This window comes from Podarcis vaucheri (genome assembly GCF_965113315.1).
Source record: "Podarcis vaucheri genome assembly, chromosome: 17".
Taxonomy (NCBI): Eukaryota; Metazoa; Chordata; class Lepidosauria; order Squamata; family Lacertidae; genus Podarcis; species Podarcis vaucheri.
Genome location: NC_138755.1, coordinates 32,165,710 through 32,181,134, shown reverse-complemented (window position 1 = coordinate 32,181,134; position 15,425 = coordinate 32,165,710). Strand labels below are relative to the sequence as shown.

The 15,425-nt window shown below is 44.7% G+C and overlaps 1 protein-coding gene and 1 long non-coding RNA gene across 3 annotated transcripts in view; one reads left to right on the top strand and one right to left on the bottom strand.

Moving 5' to 3' along the window:
* Positions 1–15,425, bottom strand: part of LOC309521869 (neuronal acetylcholine receptor subunit alpha-7-like) — a 105,651-nt gene that overhangs the window by 24,515 nt on the left and 65,711 nt on the right. For both annotated transcript variants that reach the window (XM_082204969.1, XM_082204970.1), the window contains exons 6-8: positions 14,271–14,438; positions 10,342–10,536; positions 9,541–9,627 (exon numbers count right to left, since the gene is read on the bottom strand). In XM_082204969.1, the coding sequence (XP_082061095.1) occupies positions 9,541–9,627; positions 10,342–10,536; positions 14,271–14,438 (450 nt within the window). The remainder of the gene's footprint in view (positions 1–9,540; positions 9,628–10,341; positions 10,537–14,270; positions 14,439–15,425) is intronic.
* LOC309522139 lies at positions 9,552–12,930 on the top strand. The gene is made up of 3 exons (XR_014214898.1): positions 9,552–9,656; positions 10,363–10,468; positions 12,073–12,930. It is a non-coding gene; the product is annotated as an uncharacterized lncRNA (long non-coding RNA).

Sequence of the window (15,425 nt, the reverse complement as noted above, 5' to 3'; positions counted from 1 at the left end):
GCCGAGCTCTTATTATTTATTTACATTTGTTTTATTTATAAAATAATTATTTATATTGCCCTCTCCCAAAATATCAGGGGAGGGTACAGCAATCTTTTTTGAAAACACAAAAAAACTAAACCTTTCTTGCCTACTCAAGAAAATTATAGCAACTACATAGACCTGCCAGCGTAAGAAATATTCAAGAGACGCACGGAGGGCAAAAGGATGCTTTCTGGGTCATGTGACCAGCATGACTAAACTGCTTCTGGCACAACGAGACACCGTGACGGAAACCAGAGCGCACAGAAGTGCAGTTTACCTTCCTGCTGGAGTAGTACCTATTTATCTACTCGCACTTGTATGCTTTTGAACTGCTAGGTTGGCTGGAGCTGGGACAGAGCAACGGGAGCTCACTCCGTTGCGGGGATTCAAACCACCAACCTTTGGATTCGTAAGCCCAGGAGGCTCAGTGTTTTAGACCACAGCACCACCCATTCATGGGTGGCATATGGGCAGCCAATAAAGAGGTTTTAGCAGAAGCATCAGGTGCTGTTAGCTGTCTGCCGCACATTGCATTCTTTGCCGGCTTGAACTTCCGGACTATGCCTAAGGGCAGCCCCACATAAAGCTCGTTTCAGTAATCCAAGTTTATATTGTCTTCTATTAATGCAAACATGTCAGGAGCTTGCAGAGCTGCTACTAAGCTTGTGGACAGGCCAGGGTCATGTAGAGAAGTGGGACCTCTACCTGCCAAGGTGATGAGAAAGAGTATACATGGCCACCCTGCTCTATGCATCAGCGGTGACTTGAAAAGGCAAACTGCACAGGGACCGCTGTCATATGAATTTACCATAAGATTCTGCACCTTGTGAGGAGAGGAGACAGAGAAGGGGGGGGAAACCAAATATATATGTCTTATGAAAGTATAGATCTTCACCCAAAGTAGCAGCATCTATGCTCTGGCAGTCTTGTCGTCTCCTTGGCCTAGTTCCTGCTCAGGTGGTCAATGTAGATCCCGGCTGTACAGATTCAGCCTGCAGGGGACAGGTTCACATGATTCAACACTCCCCTCTGCAACAACAACGATGGTAAAAAATATATATCCTAAAGATAGAAGCACATGGAGCTGCACCAGGCAGGCTAGTTCTAGCCTGCAGACTAAGATATAGTGACAGAGAAAATCAAGGGACCAGAAAAAGTTCTCTCCCCAGCTTAACACTTTCCTTGCTGAAGCAAAGAGACAAAGGAAACTGAAGGAGTGGAGGTTTCAGTGGCAGCGGCAGCAGAACAAGGGTGAGCGGAAGACGGGAGAGTCTTATTTTCCCTGCCTCCAGCCAACACCACTCATGGTACATCTTGTAAAATAATAAAAAATGTACCACTCTAAGTGTCAGGCAGACACAGGTCTGCTAGTCCCCCTCAGGTAGTTTTTGCAGTGAAGTGTCATGCAGCAAAAGATTAGCCCAAGTGTGTTTTGTGTGGCTGAGGGTTTTGTCCTCCGTCATCATGGAAGAAATAGAGGGGGGAAATGTACGCATACAATAAGCCTTGTGAACATTTAACATTATAAGTTTGGGGTGCAGTGCCAGGATAAGTAATAATTATTCCGAAGGTGCAACTCAAGTTACTTCTGTACTTTCTCTCATGAGGCAAACAGCCTTGAGGAATAAATTTCTACTGGGGGAAAGTCCCACCCAGAACCACAACGCTGACTGGATTTTCTACCATTCTGATACAGCCATTAAACTTTTCTTAAAAGCAGGAGAACTGATTTGGCCCTTAAATGCTGGACCTTGCAAAGATTCCAGAAGGTTAGGCAGCAAATCTAGCTCAGAGCCTTGTGGCACTAACTGATTTATAGCAGCACAATAAATCTGTAATAAATCTCTGCGTCTTTAATTAACAATAATAAATCTGTTAGTCTTTACTGTGCACAATACCCCCAAGCTTTTAAAATGTTTTAATATGCATTGTGTTTTATATTAATTAGTTTTATATTACTAGAAAATGAACTAAACTTTTTTTAAAAAACGAAAAACCCAACAACTTGTTGGTGTTCTTAACAGCAAAGATGGCATTTTCCTCCCATGTTAAGACAAGTGTGAATTTGTCTGAGCTGAAACTATTCACATTCTCCCATCCCGCCATTTTGCTGAATGTTGGAAAACACGTCCTTTCTTATTATGGTGATTATTATTTTTTTAAATATTATCTACTAGTCCTTTATTTTCCTTCCATGCTTTTAGTTCTCAGGTGATTTCCTTTGCTCTCAGTAGTGTTAATCTATAGCCAAATCTGTTTATTTTATGGGATCGCGCATGTATCTAACTGCAGAGGAAAAGAGGAACAGGAGCCAAGAGGAAAACCAAAACATGCAACCGGATGCCTGAAAGGTGAATGTTCACACAAACTCATTTCCAGGAAATACAGTTTTCAGTGACATATTAGAAGTGAAAAACCAAAACCGACAAATATTTGGTATATCTTTACACAGTTATGATCATTTCTGGATCACCAACACTGAATGTATTGCATCATTGGTAGGTTCCAGTTTGCAATGTGCTTCTGAACCATTTGCACAAGTGCAAGAGACTACAGCGAGTGCTGTTCACATTGACTCGCGGCCCGTAAAGTGGAAGAAGAAGCTGCGTGTACCAAAACTGGCTAATGGACGCTTCAGCATCATCTTAAGTGATGGTCGGCCAAGAGTTTGGGCACAGCCTCAGACATGATTTCAAAGACTAAAGCTGAGATGAGCCAAATCTAGTCATTTCCAGTGAAGATTTTTGGCAGTGCCAAACATGTACCGTAATTCCCTTCTGGACATTCTTAGCCCTCTTTGCCGACATGTTCGTTTATTCATTTACATTGCCCACATTTACCCACAGTGATGCCATGATGCAGTGAAATCTGATTACCTTTGTCTCCCTATTAGCCGGAAATAATCCCTGATTAGGTGGGATTATCTACATGACTAAGGCAGGAAGGAGAAAGAAGCAGCAAGCAGAGGGGAAATTGTGCCAGGCAGGGTTGAGAGAGGAGGAGATTCACAAGTACTGGGGGATGTGGGTGTTCGTTTGTGTAGGGGGCTCTATCCCACCCAAAACTGGCTCCAAATGAAAAGTGAGGCTGCTTTTTCTTACAGTACAGCAAAGGTCTCTGCTGTACTGGACTAGAGACCTTATCGCACACTGGAAAGGGGTCTGCATGGCAATGGGATGGTAGCTATGCCATAAGTTCCTCTTGGAATCGTGGTTATTTGTCAAACTCTGCTCATTCTTCACAAACACAAAAAACACCTCAGTTTCCCACAGAGAATTAAAATGTCAAGTACCACCATATTACCCCTTAGCCACATATTAGGCTTCTTCGGACAAATTTGATCTCTACACCTAAACTAACCAGCTTTTTTTCCTACCACCTTGTGGTGGGGGAGCTGTGAAACCTAGACCAGTGATGATCTGCTCAACTGCATATTCATAAACAAGGGACCTTACAAAACCCCTAGCAAGCTTCCAGTACACACACTCTCTCTTCCTCACAAGGAAACTGTCTCTGAAAAGCTGCCCCAGAACTTTCTTCCGCTTAGAGGCGAGGGAGTGTGCAACCATCTTAGAAGAAATCAGGCATTCAAAGAGCAATTGGACAGGTTGCCTTTGTTCTTGCATAATCTGGGTCTCTGCAAGGGCTGGGCTCCCCTGCCAGGCCTTGGTGGACCAGTTGAGCTCCCCAAGGCATTGCAGTAGAACAAGCCACATTTGATTACAGCTGACTGAACCGGGCCCTGTCCAAACCATTGTGCTTTCAGTTCCATGAATATGTTTTGTGAAGAGACTTTTAAATATAAATGGGACTTTTAAATATATAAGGGACTTTTAAATATAAATGAAGCTGGTCTCCGAGATTTGTCTTTCTATCCATTTCTTGGCACATGAATCTGCAAACAGTAGCAACATCAGCTTGGATCAAGAGGAGGAATCAAACACCATACTCTTCTGGTTGTTCCCTCAGTGCAGGCACTTCCGCTTGCCACATGAAAAAGTCCCCCTTCTTCTCCTTCTGTGTGCTGTTCTCCTGAGCCCCACAAAGCCAATTTCAGGAGCACAACGGTGGAGGAAAAGGGGAAAGCCCGTTGCACTAGAGGGTGTGCCTGCATGGGCTTCCACTAGCGGGATCAGTTAGCTGATTCCAGGCAATAATTTTTATCTTTCCATATATGTTCTTTTTTCCAACTAAAGGAGGAATTTTCACCCAATGCATCTCCAGACTGATACCTCAATTAAATAAAGGCACACTGATAAAGTCTAATGGATTTATCTAAAAGGGGGCTAGTGCACCATTCCTTTTTCTTCATTTTGTTTAGCTACCTAAAATATTTAGCACACTGCCACTCCTCAGTTCATGGGGTAACAATACTGGGAGGTGAGGGAATCTAACATTTAGGTTTGAAACAACAGGTCCACAATAGGAAATCGCTTTAGTAAAACTCTGCAGCCAAAATAGTAAATCTTAACATCCAGAATAAACATAATTTGTATCCTCTCCAGGAAGAGACAAGGAAGAAGAAATGAAAGATGGAGGGACATTCTAGAGCCTGGGGGCATTATCCTTCTGACTTTTCATAGTGAAGACATTCAGAGCAGAGTTTATGGCTGGCACAGGAGATCATGTAGAGAGAAGTGATGTCTAAGGTTATGTGGGACTGAGGCAGTGAAGAAATTTCAAGTCAAGCACTATAGCACCTTTATATACTGATATACTAATATACTGGCTTAATTGGCTATTATGTGCTCCAAAGGGCACAGAGCCTGCATCAGGGAGCAGATGTATATTTTATATATATGGTGATAAAATCAACATTTACAGAGCGGAATTTAAGACAGGCACTTCCAATCATTGTCTGTGCAAACATTCCAGCTTGCCAGATGAAATGATACTACCTGCTTTCCCTCTGCATACTGTAGTGGAGGTTATCCTGACACCCCCTAAGCTAATTTTTTTGGGGAATGGGGGCACGTGGTGGGAGAACAGAGAGGGAAAGCCCCATTGTGCACACAGAAGGCCTTGGGCAGGGCTCCCTCCCACTGACAGGACCTGTTAGCTGTGTTTAAGTTTGCTGTCCGTTTAAATGAGCCAGACCATTCTCTAACCTTGAATTCAGTTTGTGATTATGCCAAAGTGGGATGTTGCTGTTCAGTGAAATGATCCCCACCCTGGAAAAGTCTATTGGCCTTCCTGGTGTAACAGCCATGTGTTCCTCTAGGCTAGATGCCTTCCTGGTGGCTGCTGTGAGCCTCCCAGGTATGGGAGACATTTCAGCAGGGAGACAAAAATCCAGCAAGCCAGAGAAAGGAACAAAGTACATTTGACCTAGATGGCTGCTTTGAGAGATGCATTTCAAATACATTCGATATGCTCTAATTGTTCAGGCATTACAATTTTTTCTGCAGTTATCTAAAGCATTAATGAGGCTTTTTAGAGATACTTTGCCTAAAGAGGCAGTTGGATGGTTCTGGGAAAGAGCTAAAAGGCTGTGGTTGTGAACTGGGCCCACAACTTTGTTTTGAGATGCTTTCTGAATGACGAATTCATCCTTCTAAATGCCAGATTAGAAGACAGTCGAACTTTGGTTCTCAAACAGAATGCATTCCAGGACTCCATTTGACTCCTGGAACTGTTCGAAAACCAAGACGCGGCTTCCGATTGGCTGCAGGAGTGTCCTGCAGCCAACCGGAAGCCATGGAAGCCGCGTTGGACGTTTGGCTTCCGAAAATCGTTCGAAAACCGGAACACTCAGTTCTAGTATTTGATCCTTCGGGAGCCGAAAAGTATGAGTTCCAAGGTGTTCAGCAACCAAGGTACTACTGTGTTAGAAGCCAGTTTACTTCACAGTGGATATTTAAATTTCTTCAATATTGCCTTACAGTGGTACCTCAGGTTACATATGCTTCAGGTTACAGACTCCGCTAACCCAGAAATAGTACCTCGGGTTAAGAACTTTGCTTCAGGATGAGAACAGAAATCGTGCTCCAGCGGCGCAGCAGCAGCGGGAGGCCCCATTAGCTAAAGTGGTGCTTCAGGTTAAGAACCGTTTCAGGTTAAGAACAGATTAAGTTCTTAACCCGAGGTACTGCTGTATTGTGTATACTCTAGTGAATTCCTGTGGATTTGAGATGTACTGAGTTCTTCTACACAATCCCCTTTTTCCAGAAATTTCAAAATGCTTTTTTGGATAGTTCTGAATTAATTCCAAGAGGTTCAGAATCATTGAGATGGGGCTCTCCCCATTTCTTCACCTCCTTCCATTCTGTTTCACTTACCAGTGCTGTGAAAAAGAGTCTAATTATATAGTAAGTTTCTTTAGGAAGAGAAAAAGATGTTTTAAAAATGAAAGTGAAAATACTTCGGGAATGTGTACATGATTTGATTTAAGCATTTTCATTATCTTTGAATTCAAAGAAAATTTTATACAGATGGACTGCATTTGGACACAATGGTAAACCATAATTTAGCATTATGAGAATGAGCCTCGGGGAATCTGGCTTGCAGGGAGTGCTTCCACTCCACTGAGCACAAGGCGATTAGAAGTTTCCACTTCTGTTTTAGATTCAGCATGCAGTGTCTAAACCATAAACTGTGGTTAATCTTAACTTGAAAAAAGCTAGCCTCAGAAACCATGGTTTGAAGTTGGCTTATTTCAGCTAAGCATAGCGAAGGCTAAGCACATTATGGCTATGTTTGGATGATCAGATCTTGGCTTAATTATAAATTAGGACATGAATAACTTTCATGCAGCTAGGAAGTTGCAGCTAACTGTAGCTTCCTGTTTCTACTGATCTGGGAAACTACGGTTAGTAGCTTCCAAGTAAGCTAGGATATAAAGCCATGATTTAAAATTGACTGATTATCCTAGATAGTTTGGAAGCCATCCATCATGGTTCTTCAGTTCAAACATAATAGGGAGCTATGGTTCACTGTGGTTTCCCTGTTTATTTCCCCGCTTCTATGAAAGGAGAAGCAAAACAGTTCATGTGGGTGTGTGACACTTGTTTATATAGTGGCTTGTTAAACTGAGATTTCATCTTCTGAAATCTCAAGTTCAAATTACCGTATTTTTCGCTCTATAAGACGCACCAGACCACAAGACGCACCTATTTTTTGGAGGAGGAAAACAAGAAAAAAAATATTCTGAATCTCAGAAGCCAGAACAGCAAGAGGGATCGCTGCGCAGTGAAAGCAACAATCCCTCTTGCTGTTCTGGCTTCTGTGATAGCTGCGCAGCCTGCATTCGCTCCATAAGACGCACGCACATTTCCCCTTACTTTTTAGGAGGGAAAAAGTGAGGCTTATAGAGCAAAAAATACGGTACATGGCAAGTCAAGCTAAAATGTGAGAATTTCCAAACGCCTCCTTGTGGTCAGGCCAGAGGAGAAGAGTTTGCATGTGAGCCCAAGGCTCACTGTAGTTCTGTTACATCCCAACCAGCCTATGATATCTCACACCACAAAGAAATTACAAGAAAGAATTCTAACTGCTGGGGATTTTGGGGAAAATGCTAATTTAATTCTTATTTGATGTAAATGGTCTTTGGTGGAAACGTCTGGGGCAGAAGTATAACTGGCTTTATAATAAGAGCGGTTAAGATAAGACTTGATCCTTTTCGCAGTTCGGTTGGTTAAAAAAACTGCACCCTGCTATATGTAAACATAAGAGCCTTATTAAAAAATCTGTTGGTGGCAGCAAAGGTTTTTACACACCACAGGAAATATAATGAGCCATTGCACCCTACGAGGCGGCTGAGGAAAGCGTTTGCAGTGGACAGAATGCACAAATTAATCTGAATTAACGTAGCTTTTTACAGAGAAGCGGAAATTGCAATGAACTTTGCAGAGATATGTCCTTAAGAAAAATAACACTGGGAGAATTACTGTACATATTCTTAGTTAATGAAACCTCTGTTGGGTGCTGTACAGTTTTAATAATACAATAATTAATAATTAATGGGTATGGGGGAAAAACACAGGAAGAGAAATAAGGAGGAAGAGGAAGAGGAGGAGGAGACAGAGGAAAGGAACCTGTAACGTTAGCCTTAGAGACAAAAGCATCCTTCATCATAGCTGTCAACTTTTCCCTTTTCAAGCGAGGAATCCTATTCGGAATAAGGGAATTTCCCTTAAAAAAAGGGAAACGTTGACAGCTATGTCCTTCATACGCACTATATCAAGGCAGCCATATATCATGAAGTTATTCCCACCCTTCACTTCAGAGATGTTTGCTGGCAAAGGTACTGAAAACTTAATCATTAATATAAAAGGGATTAAATCTTCCATTGGAAAAAAGGGGGAGGGAGAATACTTAGTCACATTCAGGAGTTTGTCTAAATATCTCCCCAATTTGGGTGTATGTGTGAGGGGACTGGGATGGCTTAGGATCCTTCAGAGCCAGGCCACTTTCCCTAATGCTCCAGAACATCCCCTTTATGGCTCTTCCACCACCAGAGCGCCAACATCAGCTGGACCAAAACTTCAAAGGGGCTGCTGTGGCAGATGGGAGAGGGAAGCTCCAATATGAGACCTACCTCTCTGGTCCAATCTACAGTATTTGTGTGTTTTTACATTTTGCCAGAAGCCCCCCGAGTGGCTGGGGCAACCCAGTCAGATGGGTGGCATAGAAATAATAAAATTCTTATTCTTATCTCATGGTCTCCAGAGACACCCTCCCAGAAATCACAGCATTGCAACTTCAGCAATGCTCTGAAGGCTACGTCCAAAGTACAGTGGTACCTTGGGTTACAGACGCTTCATGTTACAGATGCTTCAGGTTACAGACTCCGCTAACTCAGAAATAGTACTTCAGGTTAAGAACTTTGCTTCAGGATGAGAACACAAATTGCGCGGTGGCGGCGGGAGGCCCCATTAGCTAAAGTGGTACCTCAGGTTAAGAACAGTTTCAGGTTAAGAACGGACCTCCAGAATGAATAAAGTTCTTAACCCAAGGTACCACTGTATTGGCTCAACATTCAAGTTACCACTCTATGTCAAAGTTTTTCCAGAGCTGAACTAACGGGTGAAAACTTAACCTTAGAAGCACTGCAAGAAAGGATGAGGTTTACCATGAACAAATATTCTCACAAAGACTAATAAAATGGTTCTAACAAACTTTAGTCGTCATCGCCTTCACCCCATTTATTTTCAAGGTACCCACCTGTCCATGTCTATTGCACTCACTTCTGCCCCACTGACAGCCTGAAAGAACTATCTTCTTTCTTTTTTCCCTTCACACAGCCTTCTCACCTTCAGGCATCTTCCCCCTTCATGAGCAGCCAGGAGAGCCGCTATTTACAGAAGATGCAACAAGCGATCTGGGGTGTGTGTAGCCCCCGCAAACCGTAATGGCTCCCTCCTCCCTCCTTCATGCGCTAAATAAAGTGAAGACGTTTTCAAGTCTCATTCAACTGGAGAACTAAAGCCATGCTTGTCTCCCTCCAGAGAAACCAAGGGCACTTGAAAGTGCTGCAAATTTGGCTGGGTTGTGAGGCGCCAGTACCCATCGACATACCTATCAAGGGGACGGAATCTGAGGTGGCAGGCATGATCTCAGCAACAAGCAGCATGAAAACCGTGAGAGACAGGAGGACCGTAATACCTGCAATCAAATTGCGAAGGAGACAAAAGGTGAGGCAAGATCTGAATGCTTTCCGTTTCAAAGATTATGAACAGTGAGCGTGTTCCCTTGATTAGGCATGCAATTAAACATTACATATTGATCTCAGAACGTCAACTCGGGAGACCCTAATAAATCAAGGATGCAGAGAAATATGTGTTGCTAGGCCCAGCAGAACTACAGCTGTTTCATGCAATGCCCATTCTGCCATTGTCATCCTGGCTGCTTTCTTAACGTGCATTTTCCTTAGTTTTGAGTAGGTCGGCCACATTTCGTACTTAACAGAAGACAGTCTTCTATTTTGAGGCACTGTCGGAGGACAGGCCTCTATTTGAAGGCATCCTCTACTTGAGCGCTGTCCAGTCCATGTCTTGTTTAAAGACGAGGAGCTGCTTAAAAAATGTAGATCAGAGATCTTGAAGTTGCCCATCAACAGTTGGGCACACCTGCACAGCAGACCGGGCAGGTGCACAAGTCAACTGTTTCCTTCCCTGCTATGGTGACATGTGTTGTCCTTCTGTTTCAACCAGAGTTTCCCAAACGTGGGTCCTCCAGCTGTTTTGGACTACAACTCCCATCATCCTTGACCACTGGTCCTGCTAGCTAGGGATGATGGGAGTTGTAGTCTAGAATCCTACCACCTCTGTGTCCCACTTCTGTCAATGTGTGGAGTAGCTCTAAATTCTCAGCTCTTACCCAAGGATATTTTCTCTCCAGAGTCAGCTGGCAGCAAGAAAACAAGCAACGCTAAGCCTGATATGAGGACGCATGGAATCAGTAAATTCAATCCATAGTAGAGGGTGCGGCGGCGCATTGTCACAGTGTAAGTCACATCTGGATATGGCTCCTTACAGCACTCATAGTACAACTCATTCCTTTTACCTGGGACACCTGCACAGAAGCAAATTTGAAGTAAGATATGAGGAGAAATCTGCTGCATTCTTACAGCCCTTGGCTACGTTAGTAGGTCTATGGTCTGGCTCCTCAATCCCCACTCTCACTTTCCAATAATGTAGGCCATGGATTAGGGTCACAGCTCATCAGCAAAACATCTGGAAAGACTCCAGTTCTGAAATTCTGGGGAACCACTGCCAGTCCATGTAGAGAATACTGACCTACAAGGACTCAGTGTAAGGCAGCTGCATATGTTTCTAATTGGGCTCAATCCAGATGTCACACCAAGTCATGCTTTGCCAATCATAGCTGTGGTATGAACTGATAAATCATGCTTTCTGCTCAGGAAGCAAATCAGAATTACAGTGCTACCTTGGTTCTCGAACGTAATCCATTCCGGAAGTCCGTTCGACTTCCAAAACGTTCCAAAACCAAGGCATGGCTTCCGATTGGCACAAGTGCCCCAGAAACAAAAGCCAACAGCCACATCGGACGCTCGGCTTCTGAAAAATCATCTAAAACCAGAACACTTGCTTCCAGGTTTTTGGAATTTGGGAGCCGATTAGTTTGTCAAGTAAGCCGTTCGAGAACCAAGGTTCCACTGTATTGTGGCCATAGCCATGGCTGAAGCCACTAGGTCTTAGAGACATAAACAGAGGGGAGATGACATCATGGAAGCAGCTCTCACTGGGGATTCCCTAACTTACCCTCCCTCCTGCCAATTGCCTGTCTGTAGCCCTGGCCTTGCAGTTACTTCTCTTAGGTGCAGACATGGTTGCCAACTCAAAACCAATTGACGTCACTGGCACTAGCCAATGCAGGCAGACTTCTGCAGTGTCCATGGCCAGAGCATGAGCAAACAATCCCCAGATGCCAGCTAGCTACTTTCCCATATGACAGATGGTTGCAGCTGGGAGATCAGGGCTTGCCTGAATCCCATTTAAATTTGCTCCTCCAGGCATCCTTCCTCTATTACAGGAATGCCGGGCGTCCAAATTGTTTGGATGACTTTGAAGGCTTTGCCCTCTAGCTGTGCCTTCATGCCTCTTCTCTACTTATTCTCAATAACTCTTGAGGATGTAATAATTCTTAGCATCTTGGGAAATAAGGTGAGAAAGCAAAGCCTGCCGATGGATATTTAGCTCTCTCCTGGGGCTAATGCAACTCTCTACGCATTTCATTTTGTACACATACTGAAAAATCCATACAAATCTATTATCCAGCCTAGGGCGGGGGTGGGGTTGGAATTTGGTGAAAAACACGCCATATGATAATCGTCAACATTTCCAAAGAACTGTCATAAGAAATACAGCATCCATCCCTCCTCTGGCAAATGTTATTATAGGACTATAACATGTAATTGGCCATTCTTTATGCTCTCCATCAGATTCAAGCAACAATCAATGGTTATTATAATGTCCAGTGTGATGGCTTGCACTTTTCAAGTGGTTTAACAGCACAGCAGAGCTGAAATGATTTATACCTTTTTTTTTTGTTTTAGCATACAACAGATGTTACTTCTGTTTTCCATAGATTCCCTGGCACCTCTCTTGAAAACGTTGGTTCATTTTCGGCAGCAGGGCTGTGGATTGGCCAAGCAAGCCTTAAAGGGGCATGCCTGGAGAGTCTTGCAAGCCTTGGCTCGGTTTGCTGGGCAGCCTGAGCACAAACCCTAAAAGGACAGGTCTGGAGAAGCTCAAAGCGCTGTGTCTTTAAAAGAGCATCCTCTGGAAGAAGCTGCCTGGTTTTGGGGGCCACCTTCCCAAAACGAAGCTATCGAGGTGAAAATAAAGAATGACGAATGCTCAAACTCCCTTGGCAGGAGCGAGATCTCATAAAATGAGATGCTCCTTTCTTTATCTGAGCAAGCGGCAGCAAGCAGTGATGATGAGTGTAGGAACAACATTCTGGACTTTTGTTGTCCCTGAAAAAAGGCCTTTGTAGTGGATGCCCTGTATGCTGCTGCTGCTGCTGGCAGCTTTCCTGACTAGGCCTTGACATCCAACAGGTTCCCCCAGCTCCCCACAAGCACTTTATAGCTCTGCAGAATGTGGGCCTCCAAACCTGGACGTGGAGAGAGGCTGTGGCGCACGAGGCACCTGGCTGCAGCAGGCCCTGCCCCCCCAGGCCACACCCCACGGAGGGTTTAGAGATGGGTAGAAGCTGGGTTGGGTTGCACCAGTAGATCTCCTGGTGATGTGCAGTAGATCAGCAAGGTTTGCTGACTCCCAGTTGTACATCATCAGCGGCAACAAAATGACTCTCCCCCAAACCTCCGAAATCAGAAGGCTAAGCAGAGGTTGGCTTCTGTGCAAGAGGACTGTGAGATCAGCTCAGCTCTCATACGTATTCAGAGGCACCCTGCTCTTTAATTCTAACTGTTATGGTTTGGTTTTTTTCACCTGGCTCCAGCTGGTGGTCTAGTTAAAGAAGAAAACAATGTAGATCAGACCAGCCTGAAGTCTGTCCACTGCTGCAGATTACTGGGAGGCAGAGGGCAAGGCAGTGTTAGGGTGAGGCTGATGCAGCGCAAACACATCAGCAGAACCCATCTGGCGGATGTTCACCACACTGACCTTGTTGCCATTTCTCCATTGCCATTTCTCTGCGGTAAGCCGCAGAGGCATTGGGGATGGGAGATCAGGTATGTGTTAGAATTCCTGCTCTATGATTGCAGTCATGGTGTTGTTGTCTTTCACATGACGGTATATGTTTTGACTCCACAGAGTGGGAAGTGATGAAGACAGGATGTTTGTGTTACTGTGTTCTGTGAAGTGGGACTATTGTCCTTTGTTCTTTTTCTTTTTGCTGTCTGATGCTAGAGAGAGAGGGAGCCATGTTGCAGTGCTCTGTGTGTGCTTATATGTAAATAAAGTAGATTAGCCAAAATGCTGAGTTGCTGAGGTATGTCACACAAGCCATGCTCAAACTCTGCGGATCCTTAAGTGTGCCCGTGTCGGTTGGCATCGGTTGCTGTGATATTCAGGCAGAAGAAAGCTTTTGAAGCTCCCAAACAATCGACCAGGAGGGAGGGAACATGCCAGTCGGGCATGTGTCTCTACCAGGGTCCTACTCGAGTGTAGGCTGAACTCCTGGAAGTATGCACCTCCACTTCTTGCTATTGGAGCAACCACTTTGGGGTGCTTTTGGTATCTCTGTTCCAAATAAGAAGCATGCCCAGAGTAAAAAGGTAAAGGTAAAGGGACCCCTGACCATTAGGTACAGTCTTGGCCGACTCTGGGGTTGCGGCACTCATCTCGCTTTATTGGCCAAGGGAGCCGGCGTACAGCTTCCGGGTCATGTGGCCAGCATGACTAAGCTGCTTCTAGCGAACCAAAGCAGCTCACGGAAATGCTGTTTACCTTCCCGCTGGAGCGGTACCTATTTATCTACTTGCACTTTGACGTGCTTTCGAACTGCTAGGTTGGCAGGAGCAGGGACCGAGCAACGGGAGCTCACCCCGTCGCAGGGATTCGAACCGCCGACCTTCTGATCGGCAAGTCCTAGGCTCTGTGGTTTAACCCACAGCGCCACCCGCGTCCCTTTAGCAACACACAAAGAGGGCATGAATGTCTGCTGAGTATTGCTAAACATATGCTCAGAGTGAAGCATACCCTTGCTTGCAATTTTAATTTGGAGTGGGGGAAGACAGTGTGCCTCCATTAACAGAAGCTTGGGGAAGACTGGAATAGATTCACTTGTCTTAGGTTCGTTTAATAAAGCCAGCTTACCCACTAAGTCCCATTCTCCGTTGGATATGTAATTGGAAATATCAGCTTCGAGCATCTGCAGATCAAGCAGCCAGCCATTGTGCGTCCAGGAGCCAAACTTCAGATCACATTTCTGCACATCAAAAGGAAACCAGCGGACATCAATGTAACATGTGCTCTTCAAGATGCCTGTAAGTAATTAGAAACGGGCATGTAAATGTTTCTAAAGGGGGAAAGCAGTGAGATCTTAAAGGCAAGAGAGGAAGGGGAATGAAATTGCAGTCATATCCACCTGTTATCAAGAGTTCAAGGGAGCAGACAGCTTTGAAATGCATTCCAAATTGATCTGCTAACAAACGGTGCCTATAATTCTGTGTTTCAGTCATGGTCTTCAGAGGACCATCTGATGAAAAAGCTGATTGAAAATAATAACTGGCACCTCACAGTTAAGCTGTATGGAGCTTAAGCCTCCAAGAAACAGATCTCAGGTACTTTAGCTGCATTGCATCTACTTTAGGGGCTGTGTGGCGTATCAAACCAAGGCAAACAAAACGGAGAGCAACAGCAGAATTGCTAGTTGTGGTCGTCATCCATACAGCCAAGCAGATGTTCTTAATTGTAGTAATGTTTCATGCTTCCCACTTCACTAGGAGGTAGGAAATGTCAAGATGGGCAGCTTTGTGAGGAGAGACTCCTTCATGCTATTCTTACGGACTTGGGCCAGGTTATCTTAAAGATTAAAGGTAAAGGTAAAGGGACCCCTGGTCATTAGGTCCAGTCGTGACCGACTCTGGAGATGCGATGCTCATCTCGCTTTACTGGCTGAGGGAGCCAGCGTACAGCTTCCGGGTCATGTGGCCAGCATGACTAAGCACCTTCTGGCGAACCACAGCAGCGCATGGAAACGCCGTTTACCTTCCCACTGGAGCGGTACCTATTTATCTACTTGCACTTTGATGTGCTTTCGAACTGCTAGGTTGGCAGGAGCAGGGACCGAGCAACGGGAGCTCACCCTGTCGCGGGGATTCGAACCGCCGACCTTCTGATCGGCAAGTCCTAGGCTCTGTGGTTTAACCCACAGCGCCACCTGCGTCCCTATTCTTAAAGATTACCTCCTCCCATATATGCCACCTGAACCTTAAGATCCTCTTCAAAGGACCTTCTCCATTTGTCTCC